Source organism: Nilaparvata lugens, chromosome 3 (assembly GCF_014356525.2).
Source record: "Nilaparvata lugens isolate BPH chromosome 3, ASM1435652v1, whole genome shotgun sequence".
Taxonomy (NCBI): domain Eukaryota; kingdom Metazoa; phylum Arthropoda; class Insecta; order Hemiptera; family Delphacidae; genus Nilaparvata; species Nilaparvata lugens.
Window position 1 is genome coordinate 76,934,797 of NC_052506.1, and position 18,056 is coordinate 76,952,852.

General features: G+C 35.0%; 1 protein-coding gene across 1 annotated transcript in view; it reads right to left on the reverse strand.

Annotated features, from left to right (window-relative positions):
- The window catches only part of LOC111053303 (teneurin-a), a 419,100-nt gene that overhangs the window by 282,377 nt on the left and 118,667 nt on the right, over positions 1 to 18,056 (reverse strand). Inside the window, exon 4 of the mRNA XM_039422899.1 lies at positions 153 to 483. Coding sequence (XP_039278833.1) covers positions 153 to 327 — 175 coding nt within the window. The 5' untranslated portion in view covers positions 328 to 483. The remainder of the gene's footprint in view (positions 1 to 152; positions 484 to 18,056) is intronic.

Consider the following 18,056-nt stretch of genomic DNA (forward strand, 5'->3'; position numbering starts at 1 on the left):
TATTATTAATATCGGGCACCGAACCTCGCTCCGGAGTACAAAAGCATAGAAGTATATAATCATAGTTTATATTTATCTATTGATAAACAGAACACAATTATTTAAAATGATCGGGTAAGTTAGTTAGTTTGAAGTATGATTGTAAGACTTACTAGCGGTGTAAGTGTGCATGAGAGAGGCAGCATACAAGCGATTGCTGTCCTCGTCACTGGCGGTGGGGTGGTACATGTCCCTCCAGTCGTGTCGCTGTCGCTGACGACTGGACGACCGCTGCAAGCTGCCATTGTCCTTGAGGGTGCCTCTGCTCGCCGATCTCCTAGTCTCCATCGCCACAGCCCCCTCGTTCACGCCACCACCCTCCACACCCCCATTCTTCCTCTTCTTCCTCGTCGCGCTGCTTTCTTCACTCACACGTTCCCGATCATCACTCGTTCACCACACCGATGCAGCGTCGATTTGCTGCAGTGTCATTGTCGACTGGTTCTGTAACAGATCGCAGACAATCCAACATCAGTCTAGTTATTGAATCGCACAAAGTACCCTGAGATCATAGATATGAATAGATTAAGAATGAATAGATAAATAGTTTATTTTGGGAGGTATTTAACTCCATCTCACAGAATTTGGCCCTTTTGTCCACATGAATATTCTGATCCAATTTCCTAGTAGGATAGTATTTGCAATTTGGATTCATCCATAAAAGAATGCTAAGTTAAAAGACGAGTCACGAGTTCTTGATGCTCTTCTTTAAAGTGTGAATGTTTGATATTAGCTATTAATAATTAACTGTTATAAGTTTTAAATTTGTTTCCTGTTGTTTCAAATCTATATAATAACCATCTCCAGTGAGCACTCACTACGCACCAAATCATTGAGCACTCTTCAAAATACTATTTTCGAAATAATAATAGATCGTAGATCTATCTATGAAAATCATAAAATTGTTATTTTCAGATGTGCTGTAAAGATATTTCATACGAAGGCAACTCATTTATTTGGGTACTAATTAATCCTAGAAGAATACGATTCTGATATGAATCTACTTTTGCTTCAAATGAGAAAAGAGCGTTTTATTGAAATTCTATTTCGATGTGATTGGAATTTCCAGCCCTTCAATTCTCTAAATCCTGATGTGGATATTGATTTGCGTTCATTCTCAATGAAGTAAGTTTATTGAGGAGACAATAACTGGAAATGATGAGAGCCTATTGGAATATCGAACATATTATCAAACTCCAGGATGAACATCTCGAATCAACAATTTTGTGCTCTGGGGTCAAGGGAATAGCGAGGAAAAGTAGATGGTCTATACAGACCATGTATTTTATTATTCGTTTCAATGGTCCGAATAAAGACATCATGGGTTAAGGGTTCGTAGAAAGCAAATGGGAAGGATACAGAGACAAAAGACAAGTAACACTTTCCTAAATAGACGGGAAACAGTTCGCCAGAACGTCTCTGTTGGAAAGAGGAATGGTTTTGAGGCGGCGGCGCGGTGAAGGCTGCAGCCTATTCGACGAGTTTTGTGGTGAGGCCGTGAGACCAGACCAAGAATATAAAACGCCCTATTGAAGATAATGCTTCAGCATGGCTTGATACCCCTTCACCAACAACCTCGGTTGCCAGGGGCTATTTTGGTTTCAGCAAGGGGTTCAAAACCGATTTGACCCTCCAGCAGTACTTCACCATAATGAGGGATCGTGTAAGCCTGAGGCCTGTTTTGCTTTGAATTTTTATTTAATCATGAAATATTGTTCTTCTGCTCCGCTGCCTTCTGCATTTTATATCTGATAGACTCAACATCATGAAGATCCATTTTAAAGCAGTCTCTACTCAGAAAGCCTCCAAGTTCATTCAATTCTTGAAATAGACTAACTTTTATATAGACTCATCTACCACAACAATACACAGCTTAATATTTTTTCATTGTTGGCTTAGAGAGGGAAAGGGGATTTTACTGCGCACTTGTATGCATATTTTCCATTCTCATCCGACAGAGAACATTTTCAAAATTTGTTAGCATCCACATTATTGCTATTTCGTATTCCATTCCTAAATGGAGTAAGAGATCATGTCGTTTCTCACATCATGCTTCATTCGCTGAGAGTGGTGGAGAATGAACTATAAGGGTCTTTGTAATCCTCAGTGGATCGGGAAGCCGGAAACTCTTGTCGATTGATAGTATACTCTACGTTATTTCACGTTTTCCAAATCCAAGTTGATTTGAAAACAAGCGGATGTATTAATATAGAATTCCAGTATCGGGGCACCGAGCTTCGCTCGTTATTTTTATTTATTGATAAACAGAACACAATTCTCTAAAATGATCGTGTTTATATTTCACAGCTGGCTATATGTCATCTTATGAATTTCGGAGATGCGATATTTTGATTTTTCACATACTAACTCGCTCACTCACTATCCATAGCTGTCTCAGCCAAGGATGAATTATCCTTTTAATGTCGTTTAGCGAGCTTTCTTAAGGATGAGACCTAGTGCAATCGAATTTTTAGATCATATACCTACTATGTTCCAAATTTCGTGATAATCGTTAGAGCCGTTTAAGAGATCCGTTGAACATAAATTACCAGATATAAATATATGAAAATACACGTTTTCGAGATCCGTTGAACATAAATAACCAGATATAAATATTCAAAAATATAAAAATACAGAAATTGCTCGCTTAATATAATAGGATTAATAAATTTCCTTCTAGCATCGGTTTGCATTTGATTTTGATTTGATTTGTTTTCCATTCCCTCTCCCTTTCTGTATAAATATTCTGTATTCTTTCCGAAATTTCCGAAATATATTCGAAAAATAACAAATTGGTCGATTGACAACATATTTATTCCAAGTGATGTTGATTCTCCTATATCTCGTTCCATTTTCAACTAGTTTGATTACAACATTCAAGCCCAATTTTCAATAGTATTCATCATGGAAAGAGGATCTTCTGAGAGAAGATCTGCAACTCCGGTGAAAGTGAACAGAAGCGAGAAGAGATCCAAATTATGGAGGGTAGCAATGATGGAAACATTGCAGTATAATATTGTTAAGACGTGGGGATGTAAGAAGGTGTTTGCCCTAAGGGACCAATTAGTCGTGAGTGAAGTCAAAATACATTACTGGGTTTTGGACCTCTTCATTTCCATGTAAGCGAGTGATAAGTTCTGCAGAGCGGCGGTGGCAACATCTGAGGGGATGATTTGCAGTGGGGTGGGGGAGGAGGCAGAAGAGCCCTTGTAGTCGACTTAACAAGGGCATTCGACCGTGCTGTAAGGAGCCGTATAAACTTGATGTCTATGTCTTGTGAAGAGTTTATTAAATCCACTTGTGCAGCTTCTCTTGCTCTGCTCATTGCTCGTTTCGGCTGCTGGCGCTGGCAGTGCGCTGCTCCGTCGTCGCGTGGTCGTGTCGACATGGCAACCGGCCAGGTGGGGATAAACAATATGCAATCAATGCTTCTGCCCGCCCCCAATAATCTACCGTTCATTGATCTGTTCCGCCACTTTTTTCATCTCTTCAACCCCCTTCTCCACCCTCAGCAACCACCCCCTCACAAACATATGTCACATTCTTCTTGTTATCAGACCTCTACATCGCATCTCGATCGGGAGTCACTGATCCTTTTTTCGAAAGCGAAGCCCAATAAGCGACTAACAAGCCACCTGACTAACCCCCCCTCCTCCTCTGCTCGACCAACTTCTCCATGGTAACAAACGGCAGCTTCCTGCCGGATATTTCTCTATGAAGTCGTCTTGGGGGAGGATTATGGCTGAGCTGAAATGAAATATGGTATTCAATGAGCTCAATATTCAAACTACGTTCACTTCGTAATCAGTTTACAGTTTGTTCAGTCGGTTGTTTACTCCACAATCATATTCATTCACCTTGCACATGGAAGTTCATTTCCCCACTGTTTGTAACACAATGATCACACCTCACTTGACAGAGAAATTCTTGGTAGAGAGTCAATTTGTAACAAAAAATTTCGACAATGATAATAATGAATCATTATTGGTGGAAAAATATTCGACGAAACCTATTTATAATTACCTATTATTACCTCTTTCAAATAAATAAACTGATTATCAGAATTGATATTCTGATCTTATGAGAATTTTTTTCAATACTGAAAATGGCCATTGAACGAGTGGAAATATTGAAAATAGTCTGAATCTAAATAAAACAATCATTTATCAATGAAATAATAAACCTTCAGGCATAGAATTTCCTCTCGAAGATATTATTATTACTTCCCATGGATAGGAAAGGAGTTTTCTAGCTATGAAGTCTGATTTAGCTGTATGGTTTGATTTTTTATCCGATCCACAACTCTCCATGAAACGTTCAAATTCGTTTTAAACGTTTCAGTTATTTATCGTTAAATAGAAACATCAGATGAGTCTTGGAAGAACCTTCTCTTCATGCTTTTCATCAAGTCGCCTATAGCCCAACTACTATGGTAGGGGTTGTCTGGTTCTCTGGATCTAAAATAGCTTTCAAATGATGGGTCTGGAGTACTTTTGTGGGACGCCTTTCACCTATTGTTGTTGACGTAGTAGTCTCGAAGAGTGAAAAACAGCTGGAGAAGTTTTCTTCTAAATGAAAAACTAAATTTCCCAAGTGCATCGAGCGTGCTGGGAGAGGGGAGATGATTGGATGGACTTTGCAAGTATTCCGGAACGGAAGTCTCACTTTTCCCATCCAGAGATTCCGATATATTGTAGTCGAATCCAGAATCCTTGAAATATAGCGTTGATACTGCTAAGATCTATTTTCAACAGTGTGGACGAAGTGACTGACTTTTTCATTTAAAAGGCTGAGAATATTATTAATGAATCTTATTATATTTCTTACTTTTCAACTACTTTAAGAAAACTTATTCATGTTACAGTGGTGAAGGACGAACCATCCCCCTATAGCCTCGTCCTTAGTGAGTGTTCATCACGTCATGATAGACATACCTAGTTTCCTCTCTGGAAGCACTACTATTTCCACCAAAACGAAAAAATGATTTCTTACTTTTCAACTACTTTAAGAAAACTTATTCATGTTGCTGTGGTTAAGTACAAGTCATCCTATACTCTTTAGAAGGTGTTCAACACCTCATGATAGGCATACCTATTTTCTTCTCTGAAAGCACTGCATCGACTGAACCTGTTTCACAAACTTGGCAAACGCACTTGTTTCTATGATCCCGTTCATCACTCTGATTAGCTTAAGTTAACTGGTTCTCCATCTCCGTCGCATATCCCTCCGATTCAGTTCTTTGAAGTTTTATATTCCTATAAGATATGTAAGAATCAAAATCCAAGCTCATGATTTTGTTCGTCATTGTAGATTGACTTCAAAATTGATGATTTCATTAAGCTCCAATCACTATCGGTCTTCTAGATAGATTGTTTTTGTTCATTTGAATCTATTTGAGTGAATGAATGAATAATTTTTATACTTCTGAGTCCATTAACTGTGAACCTTAAGTACCTGTGCTGAAATTCTAATTGGAGAAAAAAGACTGGATAATGGAAGATCATAACATCCTTTTTTTCATTATAGGGCTACTGCAATAATTATTGAAATAGTCTCAAATATATATTTCAACTATATATAAAAGAGTAATGAATAATTTTATTTCATTTCAAAGATCATTACAGAATCAACATTGGGCTTTTACAGTGAATAGCCCGATTAAAGTCCAATTAACTTATGTTTAAGACCGGGTCTTATTTTGAAATAGAATGGAACTCATCTCTGAAATTATAATATATTTCAATAAAATATAAAAAGTGTACTTGATTTTCATCTTATTCTAATATAATAGCACTATAATTATTCTCTATTATGATTGCATCATAATTTCTTTGAATATATATTTTTCTTTTTTTGTATGTCTATAAATTTCTTTCCAATAATATTTGCAGTTATGAGTTTCCATTGCTTATTGTATGTTCATTGTAAATGATTTTTTAACGCTCTATTTGTGAAGGAGGAACATGAAGGGTTATTTCCTGTTATCTCCTCAAATGAAGAAATAAACAAATAAAATAAATACTAACCCATCAATTCAAAACTAACATTGACCAAGTTGCTTTTAATATATATATATATATATATAAAAATCATTTATTTCCATAGTATCTTTTTCCGATCGTTGATAGCTGTGAAGTACTTAGGTTTAGCTTTAAATTATTTAGCTGTAAAGTATAAGGCGTTCATAGTTCTATGGAGAATAATGTCTTACGTTTTAGACAACAAATAATTAGAATTGCAGATCGCAATGTACGAGTTTGCCGTTGAGGCCAACTGGGAAACTGATCTGGAGTGAAAGCTCCAATCTTGGCTCTGGCCTGTTGAACAGATTCATCTCAGTGTGAAATGTACAACAACTGTGTTTCCGATCCGATCTGCTCAAATTCGAAGCCATTTGAACAACAATAGGCCAAGTGTGCCTTCATCCGACTCGATTTGCATGCAAATTGTCAGTGAGAGTGTTGGCTTCAGCAGACTGACTGGCAGCCAGCTTCCTGATCTAGTTTCCACAGAACTGAGCTCTGCAACTCGCCTTCTCACAAAGTGAATCCTCACTAAACAGCTTGTCTGAAGAAAGATAGAGGTGTGATACGATGTTCGCTCGATAGAATGAATGTTCGCATTCTCATTTCTTTGCGGCGGCCACATTCAGTGGAAATGAATTCTTCGGCACCTCTACCACTGAATCCAATCAATTTAGAACAATAAAATCAGAATACATTATTGATTGTCTACGTGAACTGTATGAATTTTAGTTGAATAATTTTCGAATATGCACTATTACACAATCACGATATAATCGATACATGGATAGAGTGGATCTTAAAATTGAAATTGATCTTATTTGTGTTTATAGGGTTCAGGGTTTTCTTTCATGAGGTTTTCTTCGAGAAAAACACTTGTAGATTGATTTGTAGATCAAATGAAGCTGTGTTTGACGATATTTCTGAAAAAGAAAAAGGACTTCGGTCTCGTGATACAAACAAACTTTCCCCCACATCTACACTAATTACTTTCAAAATTAAATGTGTAACTTGATATCCCTTTCCTACAATATTCTTCTGTTGGAATCAAATAGAAATGTAATATATCTGAAGTTACATTCATTAAATATAGGAGCATAGGAGGTAGAATAATATTTTCCATGCGAAACCTATTTCTATCTCCAATAGCAGATAGCTATTTAGTAGATTGGTAATTTTGGTGTTTTGTTTAGTGTTTTTCACTTTTTAAAATTGAAAGGGGATTTTTTCAAAATACAATTAATATGAAAATCGAGCATTACCATTACAGTTTTCCGTCATAGAAGATTGTAATTATTTTAACGAAGCGGAACTTCCCACAATCCAAGCCATACGCTAACACACGTAGCAGGACCTCGTAGAGAAGAATTGAAAAAGCGAAATTTTTAATATAATAGAGTTATTTTTATGTGATTGTCGTTATTCCTACTTCCAGTCCTTGGTAATGATCAATAATTATCAAATTTAAAGATGTGAAATGCTTATATTATGTGACTTCTTATATTGAGTGAAGAAAAGCAGATAATTGAACTTTCGAAACCAACAGATCTCATATTAACTGATCAGAAAAAGTCTGATGCTCATAAACTTTCTCCCATCATCGACTTGAAGAAGGAAAATAATGAAACTCATAAAACTAGTGATCGAGTAGGTGTGAGAGATGGTGAGAGATGAACTCATAACTGAAATTTTTCGTCGATCTTTTTTTGGCACTAGAGAACAAAAAATAATAATTATTATTAGAACAAGAATTGACAAGTTTTCATTTCTTTATGATAAACGAAGCTATTCTTATTCAACGAAAGACTTACATGAGCAATATTGATATCACCATATTATTATCAATAAACTAATCAAAAAGATGTACCAATGATTGTACAGTCCTCAAAATACAGAATAAATTTGTTCATAGGCTAGTACAAGAACGGAATAGCTTCTATCACCGTAGAAACAATACAATCTTATCTGAGGTAGATAGACGACCATTATCTAACTTACAAAGAAGGAAATAAATAAATCTGTAATTGTATGCCTTCCAAAAAATTAGTCAATGGAAAAAACCGTATATGTTTATATGCCTATGGATTGGAACAGTAAAGTTATATTTGAAGGTTAGTTTCGAAATGAAAACATAACCCCAAAACAACCAAGGCTAGCTCATTAACAAGTAGCAAATTGAGAAGGCAGTTCAACTAAACATCGATCATAGAAATAATATATTATTAAATTTTTCATTTTTATACTTTCGTTTCTAGGCCAAATAAGCCCGAATATTTATTTATTTAAACTACAAAAAAAATATACTTGTTAAAAATATATGAACAAATTAGCTTAGCCATATATAACGTTTGAGGGTCGATATTCTAGCGTATAAAAAACAATATAAACAAAAAAATAGGAAGAAATATTTATTTATTATGATGTTCGTTATTGTTATAAACATGTATATTCTTGTGTCTACTTTATGTTATACAAGCATGTCTATGTTCTGTGATCATTAGCTGTTCATTGAAGCCAATTTAAAAGCATATCATCATAGATGAATTCTATTATTTATGTATTATTATAATTATAAAAAACTATATGATAATTTGGAACAACTTCAAATCAGGAATTTCACCCTATTTTAAAAGCTTTAAAGTTGGACACAGTGACACCACCCATTCGGCGTATTGGTTACGTCACAGAATCGGACCAATCCCGAATTAATATGTAAATTTGGCAAGATAAAATTTGGAGGAGAAATTGAAGTGAAAATTAGAAGAGGAAGACTCGAGGCCATTTTGCAAGGATCATCGGTAGGATGCAGACCTAGTCCACGTACCTAATTGTTCAAAAGCTTTAATTTCTGTTTCATGTAACTTAATCTTCGTTTTTCTGTTTTTTAAAAAGTTGTTCCAAAGTTCCTATAATAATTGTGATATTAAGATTTTAAATTTCATTCAAATAAACCCTGAAATTATATCAGTGAAGTCTGTTCAACATTTTTCGCCACGTGGAAGGACCCAGCCGGAACGATTTATTCTACGGCCGAATATATTTCGAAAAACCAAAAAACGGAAACAAAAGTCTACGTAAGTTGTTCGAATATATAAAAGGGGATCCCCATAAATCTGCGAAAATTGTACAGCGCATAAATTCGTCCATTTGGAAAAGTCATGACTATAGTTTTAAGGGTACAAAATTTATCATAATTAAATTTTATAGTATTAAATAAATTTAACTGTCCACGCTGTACTTAGCTAAAAGGTCTATTTTCCTTAGGCGAAACCACACCCTGAGAGTAATTTTAATTATTAATTTGTTCTATTCTCTGAATCACCATTTAATATTAACTTGTTTTTTCTTGTTTAACTAGTTCAGTTTATGACCCTTTCCTAAGGGCTATTATCCATTTTATTTTGTTTAATTGAAGAGTACCAAACTTTTTATATAATATTTATAATTTAAAGATTCAAATCTGTTGTCAACCAATCTTCATTCTGTATCTATTTGAAAGCTATTATTTACATAATCTGTTTATCAATTTATTCAATATTTGTTGTAAAAATCCATCCTTCAGAATATATCCATTTTACCGTTTTATTAAACTGGATTTACTTCATTATACCTCCAAATTCGTTCTTTCTCGACTGACACACATTGATCATTCAGGACACATCCTGTTTTGCAATAGTCAGACAGTAGCGAGTATAATATCTATCATTAGATCATTATTTCTTCTGGTGGTAAATGGTGGTCGATTTTCTTATCAAGTAACAAATTCTGTCCTTGAGGGTATCCCGCAGAATCAAATAATAAATCGACTTCCACTAGCCTACCCCACCGAGGTGTAGTGAATCCTACATTATTAGCCGACCAACATCGCAAAGAGAGGTAGTAGATCGTTTAAACAGCATTAGAATTAAACTCGGTACTCGAAATATTTACTATTTTGGTTCAGCACTTTGCTCTCATACAACCTATAGTACTTATCAGAGACCTGGTTCGCATGGATTTGCCATTCTATCTGTTGTTTCATACGGTCTAACATCTTTCCAAATTACGGCACAATTATTGGATTCTGGATATATTCGTCATCATTTGGAGAAAAGGTTCACTCCAAAATCACTATCTCTGTCTGATCGTAGTGACAGCAGAATTTATTTGCAGCAGGTTCAAGTTGAACTGCATTTTATTATTAAATTGAATTTAATTCCACCTTACCATATTAAGTTAGAAAATCAGGTCCCTTACTTCGGCTACCTTTGTAGACCGCCAACCTCTTTATTGAGCAAGTTAACTTTTTCAATCTGTTCTATCTACACACCAGCCATTCTGCTTCGATACTCCGATTTAAGTGATATCGACAATCCGATTAAACAAAGATTGATCAACCTAACCTGCAAATGTCTATCATTGAATCATAACCTCAAATATTACAACTGTTCAACTATTCTATTTAATCTGATTATTCCAACCATCAATTACTTGTTTATTGTACGTCCTCTCTTTTCTACGGAACAAATTTTTGTGTTAAACCTATTGTATTAGAATAATACAATCTTGGTTTATAATTTTGTAAGCAGTCTCAATTTTTTTCATCTATAAAACTTCTAAAGTTTCAAGTAAACGTGGATCATTGGAGTTTGGAAAAAGCGCGACTTCACGTGGAAAAGTCATGTGCGAAAAGGAAAGCCAAGCTCCAACAGGTTGCCGAATTCACCGACAGAGCGTAGCACAATGCGGGGAAGACCAGTCATGTGACTCAGTCAATACTGGCGTGACGTCACATCCAACTTCCCCCCAACCCACCAACAAACCCCTTTACATCGCCACAACACACAAACAGGGAAATAAACTTGTAATCAACAGTATTATCATAACATTCCCACCCCAATTTAGAGTCTTGTCAACTGTCTTTCGAAAAATGTTGGCTGGAACCGCTCCAATTCTACCACATTGTTTTATTAGTAGTAATATCATTCAAGGATAATGATCATTGATAGGTTCTGATGAAAGTCAAGAAGAGTTTGATCAATATTTTTCTAATCAACTGGAATCTTATAGAATTAGTATGCAAATGATTGCAAGCAGCTCGAAAAGAGCTCTAGTATGTAAAAACAACAATATGCAATAAAAAAAACATATATTCCTTTAAAACTGGATTATCATACAGGTTCCATCATTTCAGTATTGAAAGATGTATGACACATTGAATAACTCCACAAATTTGTATTTAATAGAATTAATGATAATTTTTTCCGTATTTTTAAATATTTCTTGAGAAAAAAACGTCTCCAAATTCGATTTGGTTACCAAGTAACAAAAAAACACTATATTACATTAATTTGATCGACAGCTTCTATTGTTTGGTAAACAACCAAATCGAACTTTATCTATTATCAATGGAAGATACAGATACGGATCGCATTTATGAATAATTATTGAAGTTTACAGTTTTCAACATTGTCGAGATAATGTTGAAATATATCCTGTTCAGAATTGTACCGCTTCAGCAACGTTTATCAAATCATTTCATACCATCCTCCTCTTTCAAGATGAGGGTTCAAGATGATGAGAATTAACTCAGTAATTGCAACATTTCAATAAACGTTTTTCGAACATTGTCATTCAATGGACAATAAAGTACAAAAAATCTACTATTTTGCCTTATATCCAGGGATATCATCAATTTAGCATTTGAAAATTCAAATAAAATATGTTGAAGTAATGAGGTACTGACCAGACGGTTAATGAAACAAAATTGGTTTAGTATGCCCTGAATATTTGTGATAGAGTCCTGGTCATCAATCAGCATCTCGATAAACCTGACCGAAAATAATTAATTTATCTCTCAATAACGTGAAAGCATTACATAGGCCTGTAGTTAATATGGAGATTTCAAATGAACCTCTCAATATGAAACAATTTGTACAAATGAAAGAACTCATTCAAATTATGAAATTTGATTTCAACAACAATTTTCACTACCTTGAAAACGCAATTTTAGACTCAATAACTTCGAAAACTCACATTGAAGAAACCCAGTTCACTAGAGCTCCAATTCATAGAACAGATGTATCTTGTGAGGTTTATTCAGAAACTGAAGAGTTTACTAAAACAACACTGTGAATAGTAGACCTCGCGCAGTTATAAACATTCTGATATGATAAAAAATATTCGCCCATCAGTATCGAGACTAGATGATGTTAGTTGTAGTCTTGAATAATGATGATTTATATTCCGATTCATTGATGGTGTAGGCACAAGCCCTATAATCCCTGCTAATGTTCTCTCAGCTATCAAATTGTATGCGGAAGTGGTCGTATATTATGAGAATTTATTGGATATTCAAATTAAAAGGGGTTGCAGGGTGAGACCGAGAACCGGTGACGTCCCATTTGATCTACTCGACTGATACGATGTTTGATAGCAGTTCATTGCCTTTGCATGCAGTTTATCAATAAGCGCCACCCCTATGCATAACTGCCTTTGTGTGAGACCCCTGAAGGAAATTGACCGAGACATTTCAATTTCCCCCAACTTTCAACACCCAACCACGAATAAGAATTGCCTTTCTCGTAGACTTTACCCATTTCTTTTAGAATCAAGATAAGATAGTGCATTCTACATTCAACAACTTGTGACATGTGAAAAGCGTTTTGATGCATGGAAACACTAGTCGAGAAAAAACATTGAATATTCTTTACATCCCATCATAAATGGAGTAACGGGAAAATGATTGATTAGGTTCTCCTTCTCATATGGTAATATGCAAGTATGGAATACTCGTACATAAAAGCCTAAACTGAATTTCTGGAATAATCTAACACTAAAGAAAGAGAAGAACTTTGATGGAGGAGTGGACCACTCCACAGTGGTGGAGTAGAGAAACTACAGAATATCCGAGTAAGATGATGAGGGGTTTTCAATTTTTCTTGGAAAGTTTGAGAATCATATTAGTTTAAAATGAGACAGTGACTTGCACTGCCATTGATAATGATTGAAAATGGCGTTACAGTTTCGCTCATAATTGATTAATTAATCAACTTTCCAACTTATCAAAAAATAATATAATTTCATAATTGAAAGCTCATCATTAGTTTAAAAGCGTTTCAGAGTTTGCAATTGTCGTCCAATTACTGCAGAAACAAGGAAAACAAACCGTGCTTTCCTCTGGAGATACAAATAACAAGTTTCTCATTTTTTCGCATCGTCTGTTGTTGGATGTGAAACGCTGTTGGCTGTTCAATGTGGAGTGGAGAGGTATGCGCTGCACAATCTTGGAGAGCGATGTCACGCTTTTATTAAAATAGAGAGAGAGGTTGAGAGAGGAATAGAAAAAGAGAGAAACAAGCTTGTAAATGTTACAGGAAAGATAAATATTGAAGTGGAACATAATTCCAATTCTTATTTTTAAAGCTTTTTAACGTTAATCATAAAAGAGAAGCACAATCATGGAGACAAATTCGAGAGGTAGTGCAGCTCTAGAGTAAAAATGATTTCATTCCATACTATCGAGCACAGAGAAATATTTTCCCCGTCATATGTTATCGAAAATACATTGCACAGTATAACAACTTCCACATACTGCTCACACGTTTCACGGGTTATTCTGGAAGTCAGGTTCTCAACCACAATACAATTATTGACTATTGGTTCATGAATAATCGAAAAGCACTCAGGAGAGAAAGCCAACAAAAAAGGAACTACTTCAATACGATAATGCTATTTTGATCACCGTGACTACATGAAAAATTTTCCATGTTTACAACAAGGACAGTTCTTTGAATATGTAGTATGAGAAATGATGAAAACTAATGACTTATTTCATTTTCAATATTAAATGGGGATTATTAGTGGAAACTAAACCTGAGGATGCTTCAATTTCGCTATGACAAAATCCTTTTGAAATTCACTTGAAAAGATTCATCTATGAAGAAAAATGATAGAGACAGTTATAACATTACTGATAAGTCAAAAATTGAAAAAAAGGTATTGAAAAATTTATTTGAATATAAAATTCCACTCTGAAGTCTCATGTTGAAGAGAATTGTCAAAAACGTTGTCTGATTCAAGTTTTGCATTTTATTTCAGTTAAAATTGATTTATAAAGTTTTTCACATTATTCTACTCTAGCTACTAGTTCATGTGGGACGAATGTGCAGTCAAACAAGACCTTTGTCAGTGATAAAAAATGTAATCCCTTTCATTCTAATATTAGATTGAAGCTCTGGGCTGAGCAGGAATTCCAACAATTGTTATCTGTTTATGTGATCTAGTCCGAGAGTGAGAGAGAATCTCGTCCATTTGTTTGACGTTTAGAAAGAACTTTTTTGTTATTGGTTAAAGCCGCCAAACAAAACAAAAACATCGGAATAGTCGTCGACTGGCATAGAAACAGGATGGAAAAAACTCATAAAAGCTCTCGGTCAGGATGAGGTTTGTGCAGCGCGCATTGAGCTGCCGTTTCAGTCATTCTGTCAGTCTGAGATATTTGTATTTCGGACAGGTAATCTGGCGCTCTGCTTCCGCAGCCAGATGCGGTTCCATCGATTTTGAATAAAGCGAATAGACTCGAATACACTACACGCTGACATCACTCACTCCTCCTCCTACTCCTCATCCTCCTTCCCCCTCCTCCTCTTCTTCATATCGCTGCCTTCGCCGACGTCTGATAGATCCGCAACGCCTACGCGACACATTTCAATATTTATCTAAATATGGATGTCACAGTCACAGTATTGGGGCTCGTGTGTGAATAAGGAAACACTGGCGCGCATTAGAATAACCAATCATACTTCGCTGCTTCACATTTCTCGCCTTTCTAATCTGGGATGGTTCAGTATTTTTAAACAGTGGACTTGATATTCTATATACCGTTGAGATAAACTTCAGTGATCATCGTATTACCTTAACTAACAATAAGAATGACAGACAGAGTTATTACTGTAGAAAATCCACTTTCTTATTCAAAGAGTACTTTGATTTTCATCATTCCTGTACTAAATAAATTTAAATTTGAGCTTTTCTACATATTTTACATGTGCACTAGAGCTGAGATATATAACAAGCTTCAATGAGAAATGACTTATTTATGTGATGATAGGCGTGATGGAAATCGAAACATTGAACTAATAAGATTTACTAGTAGCTTATAATATATATATGATGAAAATGGAAAATAATAATGTAGAATTCATCATCAGCAATGGATTCTGATAAACAATTCAATTCGTCAGTGGAAGATTTTTCAACAAATGGTAAATGGTTTTCTTCCTTCTCCAATACTTCTAAATGAGATACAATGCTATTGGAAAAATGTTATCTCCAGGAATGTGGTTCAGATTTCCATTAAAAATTCATTGATGAGAAGCTTCATAACCAAGAGAAAGGTGGTTGTTGAATATCACGGATATACGATGGGATATTCACAAATATGATAATAGAAACGAATCCATTGTGATTCATGTTAGAGAGGTATGAGACAATAAGGAGCAGATTGAGGCGTGAATGAGGAAGTTGGATCCGCTCTCCCTACTTTGTCACAGAAATTGTTTACACACCCACTGAGCAGCACAGCGCAGTCAAGTGACCGCTACAATAAATCAGAGCTCAGTTCCAATGACAGTCCTAACTGAGCTCTCGGCAAACTCATCAACAAATAATAGCAATTCACATGCGTGACATCTATTACAAGCTATGAATTCACAGCATGAATTCTCAACAGGATTTTAGTTCCAAGAAGGGGATAATGAATGGATGCCAGTTCCAAGAATGAAATAATGTTGGAATAATCGAAGTAACAACCTTGATGTGCTTCTCAAGAGAAATTTTACAATTAATTATATTGTATCCGATATTTGGCTAAAATTGATAGGTGGTATTATTATGTACAAAATAGCTCTATGCATTTTCCTAGGTAATGAGAGAGATGGCTCTATACTACAGCCATACACAATATATTATCATATCACAATGGATCACCAGAAGTTTGTTCTCGTGTTTAAATTGTGCACAGCGGTAGGAATCCTTCTAGTGGAAGACTGAAAAAACTGTGTTTCATGAGTGAATATGAGGAAATTCACCTTTCTCGAAGAGTAGAAGAAAATCGATAGATTTATGATTGATGAATATTATTTCCTGATTGATCTTATACCATATTTTTCAAAACATAATTTCCAGATTTCGAACACAATTGATTTAGCATAATAATAATAAATATATAGATAATAACTGAAGAGACTTTAAATGTTGTCGAAAAATCCACTTTATTTTTATTTTTTGACATTTCAAGTCTCTTCAACCATGGAAAAGTTCCTCAACATCAATATATTCACTCTACAAACTTAATATAGATAGTAGAATAGAATAGAATAGTTGTGAATAGAAGAACTGAGTCCGATAAATTTATAACCATGTTGACGACTAATTAAAGAATTTTTCTATTTCCCACCAACTATTCCAACATTTTTTGAATATTGGGAGAAATGTCAGAGTACAGAAAATTATTAATTGAAGATGAATCACTCTTGCAGAATGGAGTTTTGACAAAGTGATATTAGAATGTAAACAATACATTCTGAATTAATCAAAGTAAAAATTTACTTGGCTAACAGTCAATGGCAGGCGAAATAATCATCCGGTTGGCTGGATTGATACTAATTGGCAATTGTCATTGAGAAGCACAATATGGATCAGCGAGAGGATTATTCCAGACTCTGGCGACAATCCTATTAATCATGAGAGAGCCCAGTACAGTCGACACGCCTGCTGCTGCTACAAAGAGAAATTCGATATTCAATTCAATCCGCCGATGAATAATGTTGCCGATATCCTAAGAACATGCCTGCACCACCAAACCCAGCAGCTGAATTGAGCCTCCAGTTGAAAACTCAGTCAAGAGTTATTAATTTGCAATAACCAATGAGTAAAACGTATGGAGTTGCAGAGAAGCACCAGCTATTCACGCAGAAAAACGTGTTTGAGAAGCTATACCATGTAGAAGGTATACAATACCGTTAATGCATTATTCGTCTCCGGTTTTTCCTTATATCACAGAAAAAGTAATACAGTATACTCATTCTACGCAGAAATTGAATGTTTGATTGAGATTGTTTTCTTATCCCCTCACTCCACATACGGAACCACACATCCCCAACCTTCATCTCTTATGACTTTCTAGACATAGAAAGTGGGATTCATGAGGTTATTTTCAAATGCTTGGTGATCAAGCTAATATTTTGAAAGCTATCAAAATCCACCAACTCCAATGATCTGAGTGCACCTCACACGTAATTGAATTGTATATTTCTTTGATTTCAATCAACTAGAGTTTTTGACAGGACTGTGAACATGAAGCAGAAATGTGAAATCTGTACTAATTAAAGAAATAGTTTGGTTTACTTCACGTCCAAATAATATTTTCAAGTCAAATTTCTACTAATATATCGAGCAGTTACATGTCCTTAGGAGTTACAAATTACATAATATATCATGTATTTTGATATACTGTTAAATATGAATTATTGTAGTAGGCCAGCAATCCATTACATTCTGAATTATTTCTAATACCAATGACAAAAATATCCAATCGCAGAATCGAAATCAATTGCAAAATCATACAAAATATGAAAAAAATGTTGTTTATTTCTCGAGACTTGATAATATTTTGGTGACAATTTAGTTGGATAACATTATGTTCCAGATGCTTCATCCCAAGCAATTTTTCTTTTGTGAAACTAATCCTCTTTATTGGATTCAATCTTAAGATTAGAAGCTCATCATTCACAGCATTATAACAGAGGAGCATTGTGAGCCATGTTGATGTGTTCAATAAAGGTGAAATATTTAATTAATTTATAAACGTAACTCTTATCACAAAATTTCAATCCTCAATTCCATAGGTGAACATACAAATATATCTCTAAAAATTATATTCAAATTCAAGCTATTATTGAGGGATGTAGCAAATTTGGAAAATTTGGAATTCGCGGTGAGACCAGAGAAGCT